The sequence below is a fragment of the Procambarus clarkii genome, chromosome 50 (genome assembly GCF_040958095.1).
Source record: "Procambarus clarkii isolate CNS0578487 chromosome 50, FALCON_Pclarkii_2.0, whole genome shotgun sequence".
Classification (NCBI taxonomy): domain Eukaryota; kingdom Metazoa; phylum Arthropoda; class Malacostraca; order Decapoda; family Cambaridae; genus Procambarus; species Procambarus clarkii.
The window spans coordinates 16,721,379-16,746,530 of record NC_091199.1 but is presented as its reverse complement, the minus strand read 5'-3'; the positions used below and the strand labels follow the sequence as shown (position 1 = coordinate 16,746,530).

The window sequence follows — 25,152 nt, the reverse complement described above, 5'->3', positions numbered from 1 at the left end:
TGTTGCTGGTGTATGTTCAGTTGTTGCTCAATTATGTTCTGTTGCTGGCAGTATGTTCTGTTGTTGCTGGTGTATGTTCTGTTGTTGCTGGTGTATGTTTTGTTTTTGCTGGTGTATGTTCTGTTGTTGCTGGTGTATGTTCTGTTATTGCTGGTGTATGTTCTGTTGCTGTATGTTCTGTTGTTGCTCGATTATGTTCTGTTGTTGCTGGTGTATGTTCTGTTGCTGCTCGATTATGTTCTGTTGCTAGCAGTATGTTCTGTTGTTGTTGGTGTATGTTCTGTTGTTGCTGGTGTATGTTCTGTTGTTGCTGTATGTTCTGTTATTGCTGGTGTATGTTCTGTTGTTCCTCGATTATGTTCTGTTGTTGCTGGTGTATGTTCTGTTGTTGCTCGATTATGTTCTGTTGCTAGCAGTATGTTCTGTTATGGCAGGTGTATGTTCTGTTGTGGCTGGTGTATGTTCTGTTGTTGCTGGTGTATGTTCTGTTGTTGCACCTGTATGTTCTGTTGTTGCTGGTGTATGTTCTGTTCTTGCTGGTGTATGTTCTGTTGCTGCTGGTGTATGTTATGTTGCTGCTGGTGTATGTTCTGTTGTTGCAGGTGTATGTTCTGTTGCTGCTGGTGTATGTTCTGTTGTTGCTGGTGTATGTTCTGTTGTTGCTGGTGTATGTTCTGTTGTTGCTGGTGTATGTTCTGTTGTTGCTGGTGTATGTTCTGTTGTTGCTGGTGTATGTTCTCTTGCTGCTGCTGTATGTTCTGTAGCTGCTGGTGTATGTTCTGTTGCTGCTCGATTATGTTCTGTAGCTGCTCGATTATGTTCAGTTGCTGTATGTTCTGTTGCTGGTGTATGTTCTGTTGTTGCTGGTGTATGTTCTGTTGCTGCTCGATTATGTTCTGTAGCTGCTCGATTATGTTCAGTTGCTGTATGTTCTGTTGCTGGTGTATGTTCTGTTGTTGCTGGTGTATGTTCTGTTGTTGCTGGTGTATGTTCTGTTGTTGCTGTATGTTCTGTTATTGCTGGTGTATGTTCTGTTGTTCCTCGATTATGTTCTGTTGTTGCTGGTGTATGTTCTGTTGCTGCTCGATTATGTTCTGTTGCTAGCAGTATGTTCTGTTGTTGTTGGTGTATGTTCTGTTGTTGCTGGTGTATGTTCTGTTGTTGCTGTATGTTCTGTTATTGCTGGTGTATGTTCTGTTGTTCCTCGATTATGTTCTGTTGTTGCTGGTGTATGTTCTGTTGTTGCTCGATTATGTTCTGTTGCTAGCAGTATGTTCTGTTATGGCAGGTGTATGTTCTGTTGTGGCTGGTGTATGTTCTGTTGTTGCTGGTGTATGTTCTGTTGTTGCACCTGTATGTTCTGTTGTTGCTGGTGTATGTTCTGTTCTTGCTGGTGTATGTTCTGTTGCTGCTGGTGTATGTTATGTTGCTGCTGGTGTATGTTCTGTTGTTGCAGGTGTATGTTCTGTTGCTGCTGGTGTATGTTCTGTTGTTGCTGGTGTATGTTCTGTTGTTGCTGGTGTATGTTCTGTTGTTGCTGGTGTATGTTCTGTTGTTGCTGGTGTATGTTCTGTTGTTGCTGGTGTATGTTCTCTTGCTGCTGCTGTATGTTCTGTAGCTGCTGGTGTATGTTCTGTTGCTGCTCGATTATGTTCTGTAGCTGCTCGATTATGTTCAGTTGCTGTATGTTCTGTTGCTGGTGTATGTTCTGTTGTTGCTGGTGTATGTTCTGTTGCTGCTCGATTATGTTCTGTAGCTGCTCGATTATGTTCAGTTGCTGTATGTTCTGTTGCTGGTGTATGTTCTGTTGTTGCTGGTGTATGTTCTGTTGTTGCTGGTGTATGTTCTCTTGCTGCTGCTGTATGTTCTGTAGCTGCTGGTGTATGTTCTGTTGCTGCTCGATTATGTTCTGTTGCTAGCAGTATGTTCTGTTGTTGCTCGTGTATGTTCTGTTGTTGCTGGTGTATGTTCTGTTGTTGCTGGTGTATGTTCTGTTGTTGCTGGTGTATGTTCTGTTGTTGCTGAGGTATGCTCTGTTGCTGCTGGTGTATGTTCTGTTGCTGCTCGATTGTGTTCTGTTGCTGCTCGATTATGTTCTGTTGCTGCTCGATTATGTTCTGTTGCTGCTGGTGTATTTTCTGTTGTTGCTGGTGTATGTTCTGTTGTTGCTGGTGTATGTTCTGTTGCTGCTTGATTGTGTTCTGTTGTTGCTCGATTATGTTCTGTTGCTGCTCGATTATGTTCTGTTGCTGCTGGTGTATGTTCTGTTGTTGCTGCTGTATGTTTTGTTGCTGCTCGATTGTGTTCTGTTGCTAGCAGTATGTTCTGTTGTTGCTGGTGTATGTTCTGATGTTGCTGGTGTATGTTCTGTTGTTTCAGGTGTATGTTCTGTTGCTAGCAGTATGTTCTATGGTTGCTGGTGTATGTTCGGTTGTTGCTGGTGTATGTTCTGCTGTTGCTGGTGTATGTTCTGTTGTTGCTGCTGTATGTTCTGTTGCTGCTGGTGTATGTTCTGTTGTTGCTGGTGTATGTTCTGTTGTTTCAGGTGTATGTTCTGTTGTTGCTGGTGTATCTTCAGTTGTTGCAGGTGTATGTTCTGTTGTTGCAGGTGTATGTTCTGTTGTTGTAGGTGTATGTTCTGTTGTTGCAGGTGTATGTTCTGTTGTTGCTGGTGTATGTTCTGTTGTTGCTGGTGTATGTTCTGTTGTTGCTCGATTATGTTCTGTTGTTGCTGGTGCATGTTCTGTTGTTGCTCGATTATGTTCTGTTGTTGCTGGTGTATGTTCTGTTGTTGCTCGATTATGTTCTGTTGCTAGCAGTATGTTCTGTTGTGGCAGGTGTATGTTCTGTTGTTGCTGGTGTATGTTCTGTTGTTGCTGGTGTATGTTCTGTTGTTGCTGGTGTATGTTCTGTTGTTGCTGGTGTATGTTCTGTTGTTGCTGGTGTATGTTCTGTTGTTGCTGGTGTATGTTCTGTTGTTGCTGGTGTATGTTCTGTTGTTGCTGGTGTATGTTCTGTTGTTGCTGGTGTATGTTCTGTTGTTGCTGGTGTATGTTCTGTTGTTGGTGGTGTATGTTCTGTTGTTGCTGGTGTATGTTCTGTTGTTGCTGGTGTATGTTCTGTTGTTGGTGGTGTATGTTCTGTCGTTGCTGGTGTATGTTCTGTTGTTGCTGGTGTATGTTCTGTTGTGGCTGGTGTATGTTCTGTTGTTGCTGGTGTATGTTCTGTTGTTGCTGGTGTATGTTCTGTTGTTGCTGGTGTATGTTCTGTTGTTGCTGGTGTATGTTCTGTTGTTGCTGGTGTATGTTCTGTTGTTGCTGGTGTATGTTCTGTTGTTGCTGGTGTATGTTTTGTTGTGGCTGATGTATGTTCTGTTGTTGCTGGTGTATGTTCTGTTGTTGCTGGTGTATGTTCTGTTGTTGCTGGTGTATGTTCTGTTGTTGCTGGTGTATGTTCTGTTGTTGCTGGTGTATGTTCTGTTGTTGCTGGTGTATGTTCTGTTGCTGCTGGTGTATGTTCTGTTGTTGCTGGTGTATGCTCTGTTCTTGCTGGTGTATGTTCTTTTGCTGCTGGTGTATGTTCTGTTGTTGCAGGTGTATGTTCTGTTGTTTCAGGTGTATGTTCTGTTGTTGTTGGTGTATCTTCAGTTTTTGCAGGTGTATGTTCTGTTGTTGCAGGTGTATGTTCTGTTGTTGCAGGTGTATGTTCTGTTGTTGCTGGTGTATGTTCTGTTGTTGCTGGTGTATGTTCTGTTGTTGCAGGTGTATGTTCTGTTGTTGTAGGTGTATGTTCTGTTGTTGCTGGTGTGTTCTGTTGTTGCTGGTGTATGTTCTGTTGTTGCAGGTGTATGTTCTGTTGTTGCTGGTGTATGTTCTGTTGCTGTTGGTGTGTGTTCTGTTGTTGCTGGTGTATGTTCTGTTGTTGCTGGTGTATGTTCTGTTGTTGCTGGTGTATGTTCTGTTGTTGCTGGTGTATGTTCTCTTGCTGCTGCTGTATGTTCTGTAGCTGCTGGTGTATGTTCTGTTGCTGCTCGATTATGTTCTGTTGCTAGCAGTATGTTCTGTTGTTGCTGGTGTATGTTCTGTTGTTGCTGGTGTATGTTCTGTTGTTGCTGGTGTATGTTCTGTTGTTGCAGGTGTATGTTCTGTTGTTGCTGGTGTATGTTCTGTTGTTGCTATTGTATGTTCTGTTGTTGCAGGTGTATGTTCTGTTGTTGCTGGTATATGTTCTGTTGTTGCTGGTGTATGTTCTGTTGTTGCAGGTGTATGTTCTGTTGTTGTGGTGTATGTTCTGTTGTTGCAGGTGTATGTTCTGTTGTTGTGGTGTATGTTCTGTTGTTGCAGGTGTATGTTCTGTTGTTGTGGTGTATGTTCTGTTGTTGCTGGTGAATGTTCTGTTGTTGCTGGTGTATGTTCTGTTGCTGCTCGATTATGTTCTGTAGCTGCTCGATTATGTTCTGTTGCTGGTGTATGTTCTGTTGTTGCTGGTGTATGTTCTGTTGTTGCTGGTGTATGTTATGTTGTTGCTGGTGTATGTTCTGTTGTTGCTGGTGTATGTTCTGTTGTTGCTGGTGTATGTTCTGTTGTTGCTGGCGTATGTTCTGTTGTTGCTGGTGTATGTTCTGTTGTTGCTGGTGTATGTTCTGTTGTTGCTCGATTATGTTCTGTTGTTGCTGGTGTATGTTCTGTTGTTGCTCGATTATGTTCTGTTGTTGCTGGTGTATGTTCTGTTGTTGCTCGATTATGTTCTGTTGCTAGCAGTATGTTCTGTTGTGGCAGGTGTATGTTCTGTTGTTGCTGGTGTATGTTCTGTTGTTGCTGGTGTATGTTCTGTTGTTGCTGGTGTATGTTCTGTTGTTGCTGGTGTATGTTCTGTTGTTGCTGGTGTAAGTTCTGTTGTTGCTGGTGTATGTTCTGTTGTTGCTGGTGTATGTTCTGTTGTTGCTGGTGTATGTTCTGTTGTTGCTGGTGTATGTTCTGTTGTTGCTGGTGTATGTTCTGTTGTTGCTGGTGTATGTTCTGTTGTTGCTGGTGTATGTTCTGTTGTTGGTGGTGTATGTTCTGTTGTTGCTGGTGTATGTTCTGTTGTTGCTGGTTTATGTTCTGTTGTGGCTGGTGTATGTTATGTTGTTGCTGGTGTATGTTCTGTTGTTGCTGGTGTATGTTCTGTTGTTGCTGGTGTATGTTCTGTTGTTGCTGGTGTATGTTCTGTTGTTGCTGGTGTATGTTCTGTTGTTGCTGGTGTATGTTCTGTTGTTGCTGGTGTATGTTCTGTTGTGGCTGATGTATGTTCTGTTGTTGCTGGTGTATGTTCTGTTGTTGCTGGTGTATGTTCTGTTGTTGCTGGTGTATGTTCTGTTGTTGCTGGTGTATGTTCTGTTGTTGCTGGTGTATGTTCTGTTGCTGCTGGTGTATGTTCTGTTGTTGCTGGTGTATGCTCTGTTCTTGCTGGTGTATGTTCTTTTGCTGCTGGTGTATGTTCTGTTGTTGCAGGTGTATGTTCTGTTGTTTCAGGTGTATGTTCTGTTGTTGCTGGTGTATCTTCAGTTTTTGCAGGTGTATGTTCTGTTGTTGCAGGTGTATGTTCTGTTGTTGCAGGTGTATGTTCTGTTGTTGCTTGTGTATGTTCTGTTGTTGCTGGTGTATGTTCTGTTGTTGCTGGTGTACGTTCTGTTGTTGCTGGTGTATGTTCTGTTGTTGCTGGTGTATGTTCTGTTGTTGCAGGTGTATGTTCTGTTGTTGTAGGTGTATGTTCTGTTGTTGCTGGTGTGTTCTGTTGTTGCAGGTGTATGTTCTGTTGTTGCAGGTGTATGTTCTGTTGTTGCTGGTGTATGTTCTGTTGCTGTTGGTGTGTGTTCTGTTGTTGCTGGTGTATGTTCTGTTGTTGCTGGTGTATGTTCTGTTGTTGCTGGTGTATGTTCTGTTGTTGCTGGTGTATGTTCTCTTGCTGCTGCTGTATGTTCTGTAGCTGCTGGTGTATGTTCTGTTGCTGCTCGATTATGTTCTGTTGCTAGCAGTATGTTCTGTTGTTGCTGGTGTATGTTCTGTTGTTTCAGGTGTATGTTCTGTTGTTGCTGGTGTATGTTCTGTTGTTGCAGGTGTATGTTCTGTTGTTGCTGGTGTATGTTCTGTTGTTGCTATTGTATGTTCTGTTGTTGCAGGTGTATGTTCTGTTGTTGCTGGTGTATGTTCTGTTGTTGCTGGTGTATGTTCTGTTGTTGCAGGTGTATGTTCTGTTGTTGTGGTGTATGTTCTGTTGTTGCAGGTGTATGTTCTGTTGTTGTGGTGTATGTTCTGTTGTTGCAGGTGTATGTTCTGTTGTTGTGGTGTATGTTCTGTTGTTGCTGGTGTATGTTCTGTTGTTGCTGGTGTATGTTCTGTTGCTGCTCGATTATGTTCTGTAGCTGCTCGATTATGTTCTGTTGCTGGTGTATGTTCTGTTGTTGCTGGTGTATGTTCTGTTGTTGCTGGTGTATGTTATGTTGTTGCTGGTGTATGTTCTGTTGTTGCTGGTGTATGTTCTGTTGTTGCTGGTGTATGTTCTGTTGTTGCTGGTGTATGTTCTGTTGTGGCTAGTGTATGTTCTGTTGTTGCTGGTGTATGTTCTGTTGTTGCTGGTGTATGTTCTGTTGTTGCTGGTGTATGTTCTGTTGTTGCTGGTGTATGTTCTGTTGTTGCTGGTGTATGTTCTGTTGTTGCTGGTGTATGTTCTGTTGTTGCCGGTGAATGTTCTGTTGTTGCTGGTGTATGTTCTGTTGTTGCTGGTGTATGTTCTGTTGTTGCTGGTGTATGTTCTGTTGTTGCTGGTGTATGTTATGTTGTTGCTGGTGTATGTTCTGTTGTTGCTGGTGTATGTTCTGTTGTTGCTGGTGTATGTTCTGTTGTTGCTGGTGTATGTTCTGTTGTGGCTAGTGTATGTTCTGTTGTTGCTGGTGTATGTTCTGTTGTTGCTGGTGTATGTTCTGTTGTTGCTGGTGTATGTTCTGTTGTTGCTGGTGTATGTTCTGTTGTTGCTGGTGTATGTTCTGTTGTTGCTGGTGTATGTTCTGTTGTTGCCGGTGAATGTTCTGTTGTTGCTGGTGTATGTTCTGTTGTTGCTGGTGTATGTTCTGTTGTTGCTGGTGTATGTTCTGTTGTTGCTGGTGTATGTTCTGTTGTGGCTGGTGTATGTTCTGTTGTTGCTGGTGTATGTTCTGTTGTTGCTTGTGTATGTTCTGTTGTTGCTGGTGTATGTTCTGTTGTTGCTGGTGTATGTTCTGTTGTTGCTGGTGTATGTTCTGTTGCTGCTGGTGTATGTTCTGTTGTTGTTGGTGTATGCTCTGTTCTTGCTGGTGTATGTTCTGTTCCTGCTGGTGTATGTTCTGTTGTTGCAGGTGTATGTTCTGTTGTTTCAGGTGTATGTTCTGTTGTTGCTGGTGTATCTTCAGTTTTTGCAGGTGTATGTTCTGTTGTTGCTGGTGTATGTTCTGTTGTTGCAGGTGTATGTTCTGTTGTTGCTGGTGTATGTTCTGTTGTTGCTGGTGTAAGTTCTGTTGTTGCTGGTGTATGTTCTGTTGTTGCTGGTGTATGTTCTGTTGTTGCTGGTGTATGTTCTGTTGTTGCAGGTGTATGTTCTGTTGTTGTAGGTGTATGTTCTGTTGTTGCTGGTGTATGTTCTGTTGTTGCAGGTGTATGTTCTGTTGTTGCAGGTGTATGTTTTGTTGCTACTGGTGTATGTTCTGTTGCTGCTGGTGTGTGTTCTGTTGTTGCTGGTGTATGTTCTGTTGTTGCTGGTGTATGTTCTGTTGTTGCTGGTGTATGTTCTGTTGTTGCTGGTGTATGTTCTCTTGCTGCTGCTGTATGTTGTGTAGCAGCTGGTGTATGTTCTGTTGCTGCTCGATTATGTTCTGTTGTGGCTGGTGTATGTTCTGTTGTTGCTGGTGTATGTTCTGTTGTTGCTGGTGTATGTTCTGTTGTTGCAGGTGTATGTTCTGTTGTTGCTGGTGTATGTTCTGTTGTTGCTGGTGTATGTTCTGTTGTTGCAGGTGTATGTTCTGTTGTTGTGGTGTATGTTCTGTTGTTGCAGGTGTATGTTCTGTTGTTGCTGGTGTATGTTCTGTTGTTGCTGGTGTATGTTCTGTTGTTGCAGGTGTATGTTCTGTTGTTGTGGTGTATGTTCTGTTGTTGCAGGTGTATGTTCTGTTGTTGCTGGTGTATATTCTGTTGTTGCTGGTGTATGTTCTGTTACTTCTATTTTTTGTAATAAGTACCAGCAGCAACTGGTGCTCCTCACCACAGTACACCACCACACTCACCACAGTACACCACCACCACACTCACCATAGTACACCACCACACTCACCACAGTACACCATCACACTCACCACAGTACACCACCACACTCACCACAGTACACCACCACACTCACCACAGTACACCACCACACTCACCACAGTACACCACCACACTCACAACAGTACACCACCACACTCACCACAGTACACCACCACACTCACAAACACACTCACCACAGTACACCACCACACTCACCACAGTACACCACCACACTCACCACAGTACACCACCACACTCACCACAGTACACCACCACACTCACCACAGTACACCACCACACTCACAACAGTACACCACCACACTCACCACAGTACACCACCACACTCACAACCACACTCACCACAGTACACCACCACACTCACAACAGTACACCACCACACTCACCACAGTACACCACCACCACACTCACCACAGTACACCACTACACTCACCTTAGTACACCACCACACTCACCACAGTACACCACCACCACACTCACCACAGTACGCCACCACCACACTCACCACAGTACACCACCACACTCACCACAGTACACCACCACACTCACCACAGTACACCACCACCACACTCACCACAGTACACCACCACACTCACCACAGTACACCACCACACTCACCACGGTACACCACCACACTCACCACAGTACACCACCACACTCACCGCAGTACACCACTACACTCACCACAGTACACCACCACACTCACTACAGTACACCACCACACTCACCACAGTACACTACCACACTCACCACAGTACACCACCACACTCACCACAGTACACTACCACACTCACCACAGTACACCACCACACTCACCACAGTACACCACCACCACACTCACCACAGTACACCACCACACTCTCCACAGTACACCACCACACTCACCACAGTACACCACCACACTCACCACAGTACACCACCACACTCACCACCACACTCACCACAGTACACCACCACACTCACCACAGTACACTACCACACTCACCACAGTACACCACCACCACACTCACCACAGTACACCACCACACTCTCCACAGTACACCACCACACTCACCACAGTACACCACCACACTCACCACAGTACACCACCACACTCACCACCACACTCACCACAGTACACCACCACACTCACCACAGTACACCACCACACTCACCTCAGTACACCACCACACTCACCACAGTACACCACCACACTCACCACAGTACACCACCACACTCACCACAGTACACCACCACACTCACCACAGTACACCACCACACTCACCACAGTACACCACCACCACACTCACCACAGTACACTACCACACTCACCACAGTACACCACCACACTCACCACAGTACACCACCACCACACTCACCACAGTACACCACCACACTCACCACAGTACACCACCACACTCACCACAGTACACCACCACACTCACCACAGTACACCACCACACTCACCACAGTACACCACCACCACACTCACCACAGTACACCACCACACTCACCACAGTACACCACCACCACACTCACCACAGTACACCACCACACTCACCACAGTACACCACCACACTCACCACAGTACACCACCACACTCACCACTGTACACCACCACCACACTCACCACAGTACACCACCACCACACTCACCACAGTACACCACCACCACACTCTCCACAGTACACCACCACCACACACACCACAGTACACTACCACACTCACCACAGTACACCACCACACTCACGACAGTACACCACCACACTCACCACAGTACACCACCACCACACTTACCACAGTACACCACCACCACACTCAACACAGTACACCACCACACTCTCCACAGTACACCACCACACTCACCACAGTACACTACCACACTCACCACAGTACACCACCACACTCACCACAGTACACTACCACACTCACCACAGTACACCACCACACTCACCACAGTACACCACCACACTCACCACAGTACACTACCACACTCACCACAGTACACCACCACCACACTCACCACAGTACACCACCACACTCTCCACAGTACACCACCACACTCACCACAGTACACCACCACACTCACTACAGTACACCACCACACTCACCACAGTACACCACCACACTCACCACAGTACACCACCACACCACCACACTCACCACAGTACACCACCACACTCACCACAGTTCACCACCACCACACTCACCACAGAACACCACCACACTCACCACAGTACACCACCACACTCACCACAGTACACCACCACACTCACTACAGTACACCACCACACTCACTACAGTACACCACCACACTCACCACAGTACACCACCACCACACTCACCACAGTACACCACCACACTCACCACAGTACACCACCACACTCACCACAGTACACCACCACCACACTCACCACAGTACACCACCACACTCACCACAGTACACCACCACACTCACCACAGTACACCACCACACTCACCACAGTACACCACCACACTCACCACAGTACACCACCACACTCACCACAGTACACCACCACACTCACTACAGTACACCACCACACTCACTACAGTACACCATCACACTCACCACAGTACACCACCACACTCACCACAGTACACTACCACACTCACTACAGTACACCACCACACTCTCCACAGTACACCACCACACTCACCACAGTACACCACCACACTCACCACAGTACACCACCACCACACTCACCACAGTACACCACCACACTCACCACAGTACACCACCACACTCACCACAGTACACCACCACACTCACCACAGTACACCACCACACTCACCACAGTACACCACCACCACACTCACCACAGTACACCACCACACTCACCACAGTACACCACCACACTCACCACAGTACACCACCACACTCACCACAGTACCACCACCACCACCACACTCACCACAGTACGCCACCACCACACTCACCACAGTACACCACCACACTCACCACAGTACACCACCACACTCACCACAGTACACCACCACCACACTCACCACAGTACACCACCACACTCACCACAGTACACCACCACACTCACCACAGTACGCCACCACACTCACCACCACACTCACCACAGTACACCACCACACTCACCACAGTACACCACCACCACACTCACCACAGTACACCACCACACTCACCACAGTACACCACCACCACACTCACCACAGTACACCACCACACTCACCACAGTACACCACCACCACACTCACCACAGTACACCACCACACTCACCACAGTACACCACCACCACACTCACCACAGTACACCACCACACTCACCACAGTACACCACCACACTCACCACAGTACACCACCACACTCACCACAGTACGCCACCACACTCACCACTACACTCACCACAGTACGCCACCACACTCACCACAGTACACCACCACACTCACCACAGTACACCACCACACTCACCACAGTACACCACCACCACACTCACCACAGTACACCACCACACTCACCACAGTACACCAACACACTCACCACAGTACACCACCACCACACTCACCACAGTACACCACCACACTCACCACAGTACACCACCACACTCACCACAGTACACCACCACACTCACCACAGTACACCACCACACTCACCACAGTACACTACCACACTCACCACAGTACACCACCACACTCACCACAGTACACCACCACACTCACCACAGTACGCCACCACACTCTCCACAGTACACCACCACACTCACCACAGTACGCCACCACACTCACCACCACACTCACCACAGTACACCACCACACTCACCACAGTACACCACCACACTCACCACAGTACACCACCACACTCACCACAGTACACCACCACCACACTCACCACAGTACACCACCACACTCACCACAGTACACCACCACACTCACCACAGTACACCACCACACTCACCACAGTACGCCACCACACTCACCACCACACTCACCACAGTACACCACCACACTCACCACAGTACACCACCACACTCACCACAGTACACCACCACTACACCACAGTACACCACCACCACACCACAGTACACCACCACACTCACCACAGTACACCACCACACTCACCACAGTACGCCACCACACTCACCACCACACTCACCACAGTACACCACCACACTCACCACAGTACACCACCACCACACTCACCACAGTACACCACCACACTCACCACAGTACACCACCACACTCACCACAGTACACCACCACACTCACCACAGTACACCACCACACTCACCACAGTACACCACCACACACTCACCACAGTACACCACCACACTCACACAGTACACCACCACACTCACCACAGTACACCACCACACTCACCACAGTACCACCACCACACTCACCACAGTACACCACACACTCACCACAGTACACCACCACACCACCACAGTACACCACCACCACACTCACCACAGTACACACCACCACACTCACCACAGTACACCACCACCACACTCACCACAGTACACCACCACACTCACCACAGTACACCACCACACTCACCACAGTACACCACCACACTCACCACAGTACACCACCACCACACTCACCACAGTACACCACCACACTCACCACAGTACACCACCACACTCACCACAGTACACCACCACCACACTCACCACAGTACACCACCACACACTCACCACAGTACACCACCACCACACTCACCACAACACTCACCACCACACTCACCACAGTACACCACCACACTCACCACAGTACACCACCACACTCACCACAGTACACTACCACACTCACCACAGTACACCACCACACTCACCACAGTACACCACCACACTCACCACAGTACACTACCACACTCACCACAGTACACCACCACACTCACCACAGTACACCACCACACTCACCACAGTACACCACCACACTCACCACAGTACACCACCACACTCACCACAGTACACCACCACCACACTCACCACAGTACACCACCACACTCACCACAGTACAGCCCACCACACTCACCACAGTACACCACCACCACACTCACCACAGTACACCACCACACTCACCACAGTACACCACCACACTCACCACAGTACACCACCACACTCACCACAGTACACCACCACACTCACCACAGTACACCACCACACTCACCACAGTACACCACCACCACACTCACCACAGTACGCCACCACCACACTCACCACAGTACACCACCACACTCACCACAGTACACCACCACACTCACCACAGTACACCACCACCACACTCACCACAGTACACCACCACACTCACCACAGTACACCACCACACTCACCACAGTACGCCACCACACTCACCACCACACTCACCACAGTACACCACCACACTCACCACAGTACACCACCACCACACTCACCACAGTACACCACCACACTCACCACAGTACACCACCACCACACTCACCACAGTACACCACCACACTCACCACAGTACACCACCACCACACTCACCACAGTACACCACCACACTCACCACAGTACACCACCACCACACTCACCACAGTACACCACCACACTCACCACAGTACACCACCACACTCACCACAGTACACCACCACACTCACCACAGTACGCCACCACACTCACCACTACACTCACCACAGTACGCCACCACACTCACCACAGTACACCACCACACTCACCACAGTACACCACCACACTCACCACAGTACACCACCACCACACTCACCACAGTACACCACCACACTCACCACAGTACACCAACACACTCACCACAGTACACCACCACCACACTCACCACAGTACACCACCACACTCACCACAGTACACCACCACACTCACCACAGTACACCACCACACTCACCACAGTACACCACCACACTCACCACAGTACACTACCACACTCACCACAGTACACCACCACACTCACCACAGTACACCACCACACTCACCACAGTACGCCACCACACTCTCCACAGTACACCACCACACTCACCACAGTACGCCACCACACTCACCACCACACTCACCACAGTACACCACCACACTCACCACAGTACACCACCACACTCACCACAGTACACCACCACACTCACCACAGTACACCACCACCACACTCACCACAGTACACCACCACACTCACCACAGTACACCACCACACTCACCACAGTACACCACCACACTCACCACAGTACGCCACCACACTCACCACCACACTCACCACAGTACACCACCACACTCACCACAGTACACCACCACACTCACCACAGTACACCACCACTACACCACAGTACACCACCACCACACCACAGTACACCACCACACTCACCACAGTACACCACCACACTCACCACAGTACGCCACCACACTCACCACCACACTCACCACAGTACACCACCACACTCACCACAGTACACCACCACCACACTCACCACAGTACACCACCACACTCACCACAGTACACCACCACACTCACCACAGTACACCACCACACTCACCACAGTACACCACCACACTCACCACAGTACACCACCACCACACTCACCACAGTACACCACCACACTCACCACAGTACACCACCACACTCACCACAGTACACCACCACACTCACCACAGTACACCACCACCACACTCACCACAGTACACCAACACACTCACCACAGTACACCACCACACTCACCACAGTACACCACCACCACACTCACCACAGTACACCACCACCACACTCACCACAGTACACCACCACCACACTCACCACAGTACACCACCACACTCACCACAGTACACCACCACACTCACCACAGTACACCACCACACTCACCACAGTACACCACCACCACACTCACCACAGTACACCACCACACTCACCACAGTACACCACCACACTCACCACAGTACACCACCACCACACTCACCACAGTACACCACCACCACACTCACCACAGTACACCACCACCACACTCACCACAACACTCACCACCACACTCACCACAGTACACCACCACACTCACCACAGTACACCACCACACTCACCACAGTACACTACCACACTCACCACAGTACACCACCACACTCACCACAGTACACCACCACACTCACCACAGTACACTACCACACTCACCACAGTACACCACCACACTCACCACAGTACACCACCACACTCACCACAGTACACCACCACACTCACCACAGTACACCACCACACTCACCACAGTACACCACCACCACACTCACCACAGTACACCACCACACAGGTACCAGGTGGTGGAGCCGGCTGACAGACGGTGGGGCGGCCCGGGACAGGACGGCAGCGTGTCTGGCATGGTGGGAGTGGTCTACAGGCACCAGGCGCACCTCGCGCTTGGTGAGCTCACCATCACAGGTGAGGCAGGTCGTGCTGGTCATGCAGGTCACAACCTGTAACATCACAGGTCATGCAGGTCACAACATGTAACACCACAGGTCATGCAGGTCACAACAACAACCTGTAACATCACAGGTCATGCAGGTCACAACATTATGTAACACCACAGGTCATGCAGGTCACAACATTATGAAACACCACAGGTCATGCAGGTCACAACCTGTAACATCACAGGCCATGCAGGTCACAACAACCTGTAACACCACAGGCCATGCAGGTCACAACAACCTGTAAGACCACAGGTGCAGGTCACAACAACCTGTAACACCTCAGGTGCAGGTCACAACAACCTGTAACACCTCAGGTGCAGGTCACAACAACCTGTAACACCACAGGTGCAGGTCACAACAACCTGTAACACCACTGGTGCAGGTCACAACAACCTGTAACACCACAGGTGCAGGTCACAACAACCTGTAACACCTCAGGTGCAGGTCACAACAACCTGTAACACCACAGGTGCAGGTCACAACAACCTGTAACACCACAGGTGCAGGTCACAACAACCTGTAACACCACAGGTGCAGGTCACAACAACCTGTAACACCTCAGGTGCAGGTCACAACAACCTGTAACACCTCAGGTGCAGGTCACAACAACCTGTAACACCACAGGTGCAGGTCACAACAACCTGTAACACCTCAGGTGCAGGTCACAATAACCTGTAACACCACAGGTGCAGGTCACAACAACCTGTAACACGTCAGGTGCAGGTCACAACAACCTGTAACACCACAGGTGCAGGTCACAACAACCTGTAACACCTCAGGTGCAGGTCACAACAACCTGTAACACCTCAGGTGCAGGTCACAACAACCTGTAACACCTCAGGTGCAGGTCACAACAACCTGTAACACCTCAGGTGCAGGTCACAACAACCTGTAACACCTCAGGTGCAGGTCACAACAACCTGTAACACCTCAGGTGCAGGTCACAACAACCTGTAACACCTCAGGTTCAGGTCACAACAACCTGTAACAACACAGGTGCAGGTCACAACCTGTAACACCACAGGTGCAGGTCATAACAACCTGTAACACCTCAGGTGCAGGTCACAACAACCTGTAACACCTCAGGTGCAGGTCACAACAACCTGTAACACCTCAGGTGCAGGTCACAACAACCTGTAACACCTCAGTTGCAGGTCACAACAACCTGTAACACCACAGGTGCAGGTCACAACCTGTAACACCTCAGGTGCAGGTCACAACAACCTGTAACACCTCAGGTGCAGGTCATAACAACCTGTAACACCTCAGGTGCAGGTCACAACAACCTGTAACACCTCAGGTGCAGGTCACAACAACCTGTAACACCACAGGTGCAGGTCACAACAACCTGTAACACCACAGGTGCAGGTCACAACAACCTGTAACACCACAGGTGCAGGTCACAACAACCTGTAACACCTCAGGTGCAGGTCACAACAACCTCTAACACCACAGGTGCAGGTCACAACCTGTAACACCTCAGGTGCAGGTCACAACAACCTGTAACACCTCAGGTGCAGGTCACAACAACCTGTAACACCACAGGTGCAGGTCACAACAACCTGTAACACCTCAGGTGCAGGTCACAACATCACGGGTCATGCAGGTCACAACATGTAACACCACAGGTCATGCAGGTCACAACATGTAACACCACAGGTCTTGCAGGTCACAACAACCTGTAACACCACAGGTGCAGGTCACAACAACCTGTAACACCTCAGGTGTAGGTCACAACAACCTGTAACACCACAGGTCATGCAGGTCACAACAACCTGTAACACCACAGGTGCAGGTCACAACAACCTGTAACACCTCAGGTGCAGGTCACAACAACCTGTAACACCACAGGTGCAGGTCACAACAACCTGTAACACCTCAGGTGCAGGTCACAATAACCTGTAACACCACAGGTGCAGGTCACAACAACCTGTAACACCTCAGGTGCAGGTCACAACAACCTGTAACACCACAGGTGCAGGTCACAACAACCTGTAACACCTCAGGTGCAGGTCACAACTACCTGTAACACCTCAGGTGCAGGTCACAATAACCTGTAACACCACAGGTGCAGGTCACAACAACCTGTAACACCTCAGGTGCAGGTCACAACAACCTGTAACACCTCAGGTGCAGGTCACAACAACCTGTAACACCACAGGTGCAGGTCACAACAACCTGTAACACCTCAGGTGCAGGTCACAATAACCTGTAACACCACAGGTGCAGGTCACAACAACCTGTAACACCTCAGGTGCAGGTCACAACAACCTGTAACACCACAGGTGCAGGTCACAACAACCTGTAACACCTCAGGTGCAGGTCACAACAACCTGTACCACCTCAGGTGCAGGTCACAACAACCTGTAACACCTCAGGTGCAGGTCACAACAACCTGTAACACCTCAGGTGCAGGTCACAACAACCTGTAACACCTCAGGTGCAGGTCACAACAACCTGTAACACCTCAGGTGCAGGTCACAACAACCTGTAACACCTCAGGTTCAGGTCACAACAACCTGTAACAACACAGGTGCAGGTCACAACCTGTAACACCACAGGTGCAGGTCATAACAACCTGTAACACCTCAGGTGCAGGTCACAACAACCTGTAACACCTCAGGTGCAGGTCACAACAACCTGTAACACCTCAGGTGCAGGTCACAACAACCTGTAACACCTCAGTTGCAGGTCACAACAACCTGTAACACCACAGGTGCAGGTCACAACCTGTAACACCTCAGGTGCAGGTCACAACAACCTGTAACACCTCAGGTGCAGGTCATAACAACCTGTAACACCTCAGGTGCAGGTCACAACAACCTGTAACACCTCAGGTGCAGGTCACAACAACCTGTAACACCACAGGTGCAGGTCACAACAACCTGTAACACCACAGGTGCAGGTCACAACAACCTGTAACACCACAGGTGCAGGTCACAACAACCTGTAACACCTCAGGTGCAGGTCACAACAACCTCTAACACCACAGGTGCAGGTCACAACAACCTGTAACACCACAGGTGCAGGTCACAACAACCTGTAACACCTCAGGTGCAGGTCACAATAACCTGTAACACCACAGGTGCAGGTCACAACAACCTGTAACACCTCAGGTGCAGGTCACAACAACCTGTAACACCACAGGTGCAGGTCACAACAACCTGTAACACCTCAGGTGCAGGTCACAACAACCTGTAACACCTCAGGTGCAGGTCACAACAACCTGTAACACCTCAGGTGCAGGTCACAACAACCTGTAACACCTCAGGTGCAGGTCACAACAACCTGTAACACCTCAGGTGCAGGTCACAACAACCTGTAACACCTCAGGTGCAGGTCACAACAACCTGTAACACCTCAGGTTCAGGTCACAACAACCTGTAACAACACAGGTGCAGGTCACAACCTGTAACACCACAGGTGCAGGTCATAACAACCTGTAACACCTCAGGTGCAGGTCACAACAACCTGTAACACCTCAGGTGCAGGTCACAACAACCTGTAACACCTCAGGTGCAGGTCACAACAACCTGTAACACCTCAGTTGCAGGTCACAACAACCTGTAACACCACAGGTGCAGGTCACAACCTGTAACACCTCAGGTGCAGGTCACAACAACCTGTAACACCTCAGGTGCAGGTCATAACAACCTGTAACACCTCAGGTGCAGGTCACAACAACCTGTAACACCTCAGGTGCAGGTCACAACAACCTGTAACACCACAGGTGCAGGTCACAACAACCTGTAACACCACAGGTGCAGGTCACAACAACCTGTAACACCACAGGTGCAGGTCACAACAACCTGTAACACCTCAGGTGCAGGTCACAACATCACGGGTCATGCAGGTCACAACATGTAACACCACAGGTCATGCAGGTCACAACAACCTGTAACACCTCAGGTGTAGGTCACAACAACCTGTAACACCACAGGTCATGCAGGTCACAACAACCTGTAACACCACAGGTCATGCAGGTCATGCAGGTCACAACAACCTGTAACACCTCAGGTGCAGGTCACAACAACCTGTAACACCACAGGTCATGCAGGTCACAACAACCTGTAACACCACAGGTCATGCAGGTCACAACATCACGGGTCATGCAGGTCACAACAACCTGTAACACCACAGGTCATGCAGGTCACAACAACCTGTAACACCACAGGTGCAGGTCACAACAACCTGTAACACCACAGGTCATGCAGGTCACAACAACCTGTAACACCACAGGTGCAGGTCACAACAACCTGTAACACCTCAGGTGTAGGTCACAACAACGTGTAACACCACAGGTCATGCAGGTCACAACAACCTGTAACACCACAGGTGCAGGTCACAACAACCTGTAACACCACAGGTCATGCAGGTCACAACAACCTGTAACACCACAGGTGCAGGTCACAACAACCTGTAACACCACAGGTGCAGGTCACAACAACCTGTAACACCACAGGTCATGCAGGTCACAACAACCTGTAACACCACAGGTGCAGGTCACAACAACCTGTAACACCTCAGGTGCAGGTCACAACAATACGGGTCATGCATGTGGGAAAAACGGCCGTAAGATTTATATTTATTTAGTTTATATAATTTATATAGTAATCTATATTTTACGTTAATTTATATTTTTCGATAGCAAACTATGATGTTTAAAGTGGAGTGAATGATGTAAACATTCCCAGGAATCACTTTCCTACACACATTCTGGGTGTTTATTAAATTATTTGTATATTCTATCAATATAAGTTATTGACTGACAGACATTCACCACAGTATTAGACTACATATTAGTAACTAAATGGGGGAAGCCCTGATGTGTATGGGTGAGGCCTAGACGACCAGATGTGAACACTCACCCGCCTCTCCTGGGTGAGGCCTAGACGACCAGATATTAACACTCACCCGCCTCTCCTGAGTGAGGCCTAGACGACCAGATGTGAACACTCACCCGCCTCTCCTGGGTGAGGCCTAGACGACCAGATATTAACACTCACCCGCCTCTCCTGGGTAAGGCCTAGACGACCAGATGTGAACACTCACCCGCCTCTCCTGGGTAAGGCCTAGACGACCAGATATTAACACTCACCCGCCTCTCCTGGGTGAGGCCTAGACGACCAGATATTAACACTCACCCGCCTCTCCTGAGTGAGGCCTAGACGACCAGATATTAACACTGACCCGCCTCTCCTGGGTGAGGCCTAGACGACCAGATATTAACACTCACCCGCCTCTCCTGGGTGAGGCCTAGACGACCAGATATTAACACTCACCCGCCTCTCCTGGGTGAGGCCTAGACGACCAGATATTAACACTCACCCGCCTCTCCTGGGTGAGGCCTAGACGACCAGATATTAACACTCACCCGCCTCTCCTGGGTGAGGCCTAGACGACCAGATATTAACACTCACCCGCCTCTCCTGGGTGAGGCCTAGACGACCAGATATTAACACTCACCCGCCTCTCCTGGGTGAGGCCTAGACGACCAGATGTGAACACTCACCCGCCTCTCCTGGGTGAGGCCTAGACGACCAGATATTAACACTCACCCGCCTCTCCTGGGTGAGGCCTAGACGACCAGATATTAACACTCACCCGCCTCTCCTGGGTGAGGCCTAGACGACCAGATATTAACACTCACCCGCCTCTCCTGGGTGAGGCCTAGACGACCAGATATTAACACTCACCCGCCTCTCCTGGGTGAGGCCGCCTTCACCACACATGTGTCAGTAGTTGTTACTTGTGGGTGGACAGTAGAGCGATGATCTCGCTTCATGCAGGTCGGCGTTCAATCCCCGACCGTCCAAGTGGTTGGGCACCATTCCTTCCCCCGTCCCGTCCTATCCCAAATCCTAGTCCTGTCCCTTTTCCAAGTGCTATATAGTCGTAATGGCTTGGCGCTTTCCCCTGATAATGCCCTTCCATTCTCCCCTTCAGTTACACCTGTCAAAGGTCACACACTATAACACTATAATATTCGTAACCTGACAGCTATATCAGCAGACATATATAATTATTTTCAACAAAGAGATGAGAATATTGCTCACCGTGTTTTGTGTCTCGATTCGTGTACTAACCGACTCGCCCTAAAGCTACCTCACATTTCTGGCCAGGAATGAAATGATAAATGGGTTTCGGTCGGGACCCTTCCCTTATTGTGGTCAATGTTGGTGTTGATAACCGGAGCATTATTATAGTACCGTAACACTCTTGGTCAAGGGAACAATTATTGGAGCTAGATTTGCCCCAGCGAGACTTGTTAAGTTAAATGGCGACTGACTGTGGCCTCCCCGCCACTGACTGTGGGCTCCCCGCCACTGACTGTGGGCTCCCCGCCACTGACTGTGGGCTCCCCGCCACTGACTGTGGGCTCCCCGCCACTGACTGTGGCCTCCCCGCCACTGACTGTGGCCTCCCCGCCACTGACTGTGGCCTCCCCACCACTGACTGTGGCCTCCCCGCCACTGAGTGTGGCCTCCACACTGTGGCCTCCCCGCCACTGACTGTGGCCTCCACACTGTGGCCTCCCCGCCACTGACTGTGGCCTCCACACTGTGGCCTCCACGCCACTGACTGTGGCCTCCACACTGTGGCCTCCCCGCCACTGACTGTGGCCTCCACACTGTGGCCTCCCCGCCACTGACTGTGGCCTCCACACTGTGGCCTCCACGCCACTGACTGTGGCCTCCACACTGTGGCCTCCACGCCACTGACTGTGGGCTCCCCGCCACTGACTGTGGGCTCCACACTGTGGCCTCCACGCCACTGACTGTGGCCTCCACACTGTGGCCTCCACGCCACTGACTGTGGGCTCCACGCCACTGACTGTGGGCTCCCCGCCACTGACTGTGGGCTCCCCGCCACTGACTGTGGCCTCCCCGCCACTGACTGTGGCCTCCACGCCACTGACTGTGGCCTCCCCGCCACTGACTGTGGCCTCCACACTGTGGCCTCCCCGCCACTGACTGTGGCCTCCACACTGTGGCCTCCCCGCCACTGACTGTGGCCTCCACACTGTGGCCTCCACACTGTGGCCTCCCCGCCACTGACTGTGGCCTCCACACTGTGGCCTCCCTGCCACTGACTGTTCACCGTTTTATCAAGAAGTGGAGAGAGAGGACCTACTTTTAATATATTTTAGTACTCATAATTAAGTTGATTCAGGGGAAATGTTTACTGATGTTTACAGTCTGGAGACACCTGAATTATTCCCATTATTAGGTGGTGAAATAATAGCAACATGTGGCAATGATAATAATAGCAACATGTGGCAATGATAATAATAGCAACATGTGGCAATGATAATAATAGCAACATGTGGCAATGATAATAATAGCAACATGTGGCAATGATAATAATAGCAACATGTGGCAATGATAATAATAGCAACATGTGGCAATGATAATAATAGCAACATGTGGCAATGATAATAATAGCAACATGTGGCAATGATAATAATAGCAACATGTGGCAATGATAATAATAGCAACATGTGGCAATGATAATAATAACAACATGTGGCAATGATAATAATAGCAACATGTGGCAATGATAATAATAGCAACATGTGGCAATGATAATAATAGCAACATGTGGCAGTGATATTCCCCATTTTCTACTAAGAAAAGTTCTACTGTGGAACGTCTTTTAAGAGTGATAAAGCAGTATTTCTAGGGTTAATTTGTTATTACAATACAGCAGCAATATTATCTGCCTATTGTACTGAATATTAGTTAATGGTGTCAGGTTTTCCGACAATGCAGGTCACGAAGATAAGTAAGATCAGAGGTCACGCAGGTCACGAAGATAAGTAACATCAGAGGTCACGCAGGTCACGAACATAAGTAACATCAGAGGTCATGAAGGTCACGAAGATAAGTATGTTTGAGTGTAATTATCCGGAGCTGGAAAAATGAAAAAGTGTTCAATATGAGAGAGAGATCAGTACCTCTGGCCCTTGGTGCGACACCACCAGTGCCTCTGGCCCTTGGTGCACCACCACCAGTACCTCTGGCCCTTGGTGCACCACCACCAGTACCTCTGGCCCTTGGTGCACCACCACCAGTACCTCTGGCCACCTGGTGCACCACCACCAGTACCTCTGGCCACCTGGTGCACCACCACCAGTACCTCTGGCCCTTGGTGCACCACCACCAGTACCTCTGGCCCTTGGTGCACCACCACCAGTACCTCTGGCCACCTGGTGCACCACCACCAGTACCTCTGGCCCTTGGTGCACCACCACCAGTACCTCTGGCCCTTGGTGCACCACCACCAGTACCTCTGGCCACCTGGTGCACCACCACCAGTACCTCTGGCCCTTGGTGCACCACCACCAGTACCTCTGGCCCTTGGTGCACCACCACCAGTACCTCTGGCCCTTGGTGCACCACCACCAGTACCTCTGACCACCTGGTGCACCACCACCAGTACCTCTGGCCCTTGGTGCACCAACACCAGTACCTCTGGCCACCTGGTGCACCAACACCACCAGTACCTCTGGCCACCTGGTGCACCACCACCAGTACCTCTGGCCCTTGGTGCTCCACCACCAGTACCTCTGGCCACCTGGTGCACCAACACCAGTACCTCTGGCCACCTGGTGCACCACCACCAGTACCTCTGGCCACCTGGTGCACCACCACCAGTACCTCTGGCAACCTGGTGCACCACCACCAGTACCTCTGGCCACCTGGTGCACCACCACCAGTACCTCTGGCCACCTGGTGCACAACCACCAGTACCTCTGGCCACCTGGTGCACCACCACCAGTACCTCTGGCCACCTGGTGCACAACCACCAGTACCTCTGGCCACCTGGTGCACCACCACCAGTATCTCTGGCCACCTGGTGCAACAACACCAGTACCTCTGGCCCTTGGTGCACCACCACCAGTACCTCTGGCCACCTGGTGCTCCACCACCAGTACCTCTGGCCACCTGGTGCACCACCACGAGTACCTCTGGCCACCTGGTGCACCAACATCAGTACCTCTGGCCACCTGGTGCACCACCACCAGTACCTCTGGCCACGTGGTGCACCACCCGAGTACCTCTGGCCACCTGGTGCACCAACACCAGTACCTCTGGCCACCTGGTGCACCACCACCAGTACCTCTGGCCCTTGGTGCACCACCACCAGTACCTCTGGCCCCCTGGTGCACCATCACCAGTACCTCTGGCCCCCTGGTGCACCACCACCAGTACCTCTGGTCACCTGGTGCACTAACACCAGTACCTCTGGCCACCTGTGCACCACCACCAGTACCTCTGGCCAACTGGTGCACCAACACCAGTACCTCTGGACACCTGGTGCACCACCACCACCAGTACCTCTGGCCACCTGGTGCACCACCACCAGTAACTCTGGCCACCTGGTGCACCAACACCACCAGTACCTCTGGCCACCTGGT

At 50.0% G+C, this 25,152-nt stretch overlaps 1 protein-coding gene across 1 annotated transcript in view; it reads left to right on the top strand.

Moving 5' to 3' along the window:
- The window catches only part of LOC138351621 (glutamate receptor ionotropic, delta-2-like), a 149,623-nt gene that overhangs the window by 57,361 nt on the left and 67,110 nt on the right, over positions 1-25,152 (top strand). The window contains exon 6 of the mRNA XM_069303615.1: positions 15,572-15,699. Within this exon, the coding sequence (XP_069159716.1) occupies positions 15,572-15,699 (128 nt within the window). The remainder of the gene's footprint in view (positions 1-15,571; positions 15,700-25,152) is intronic.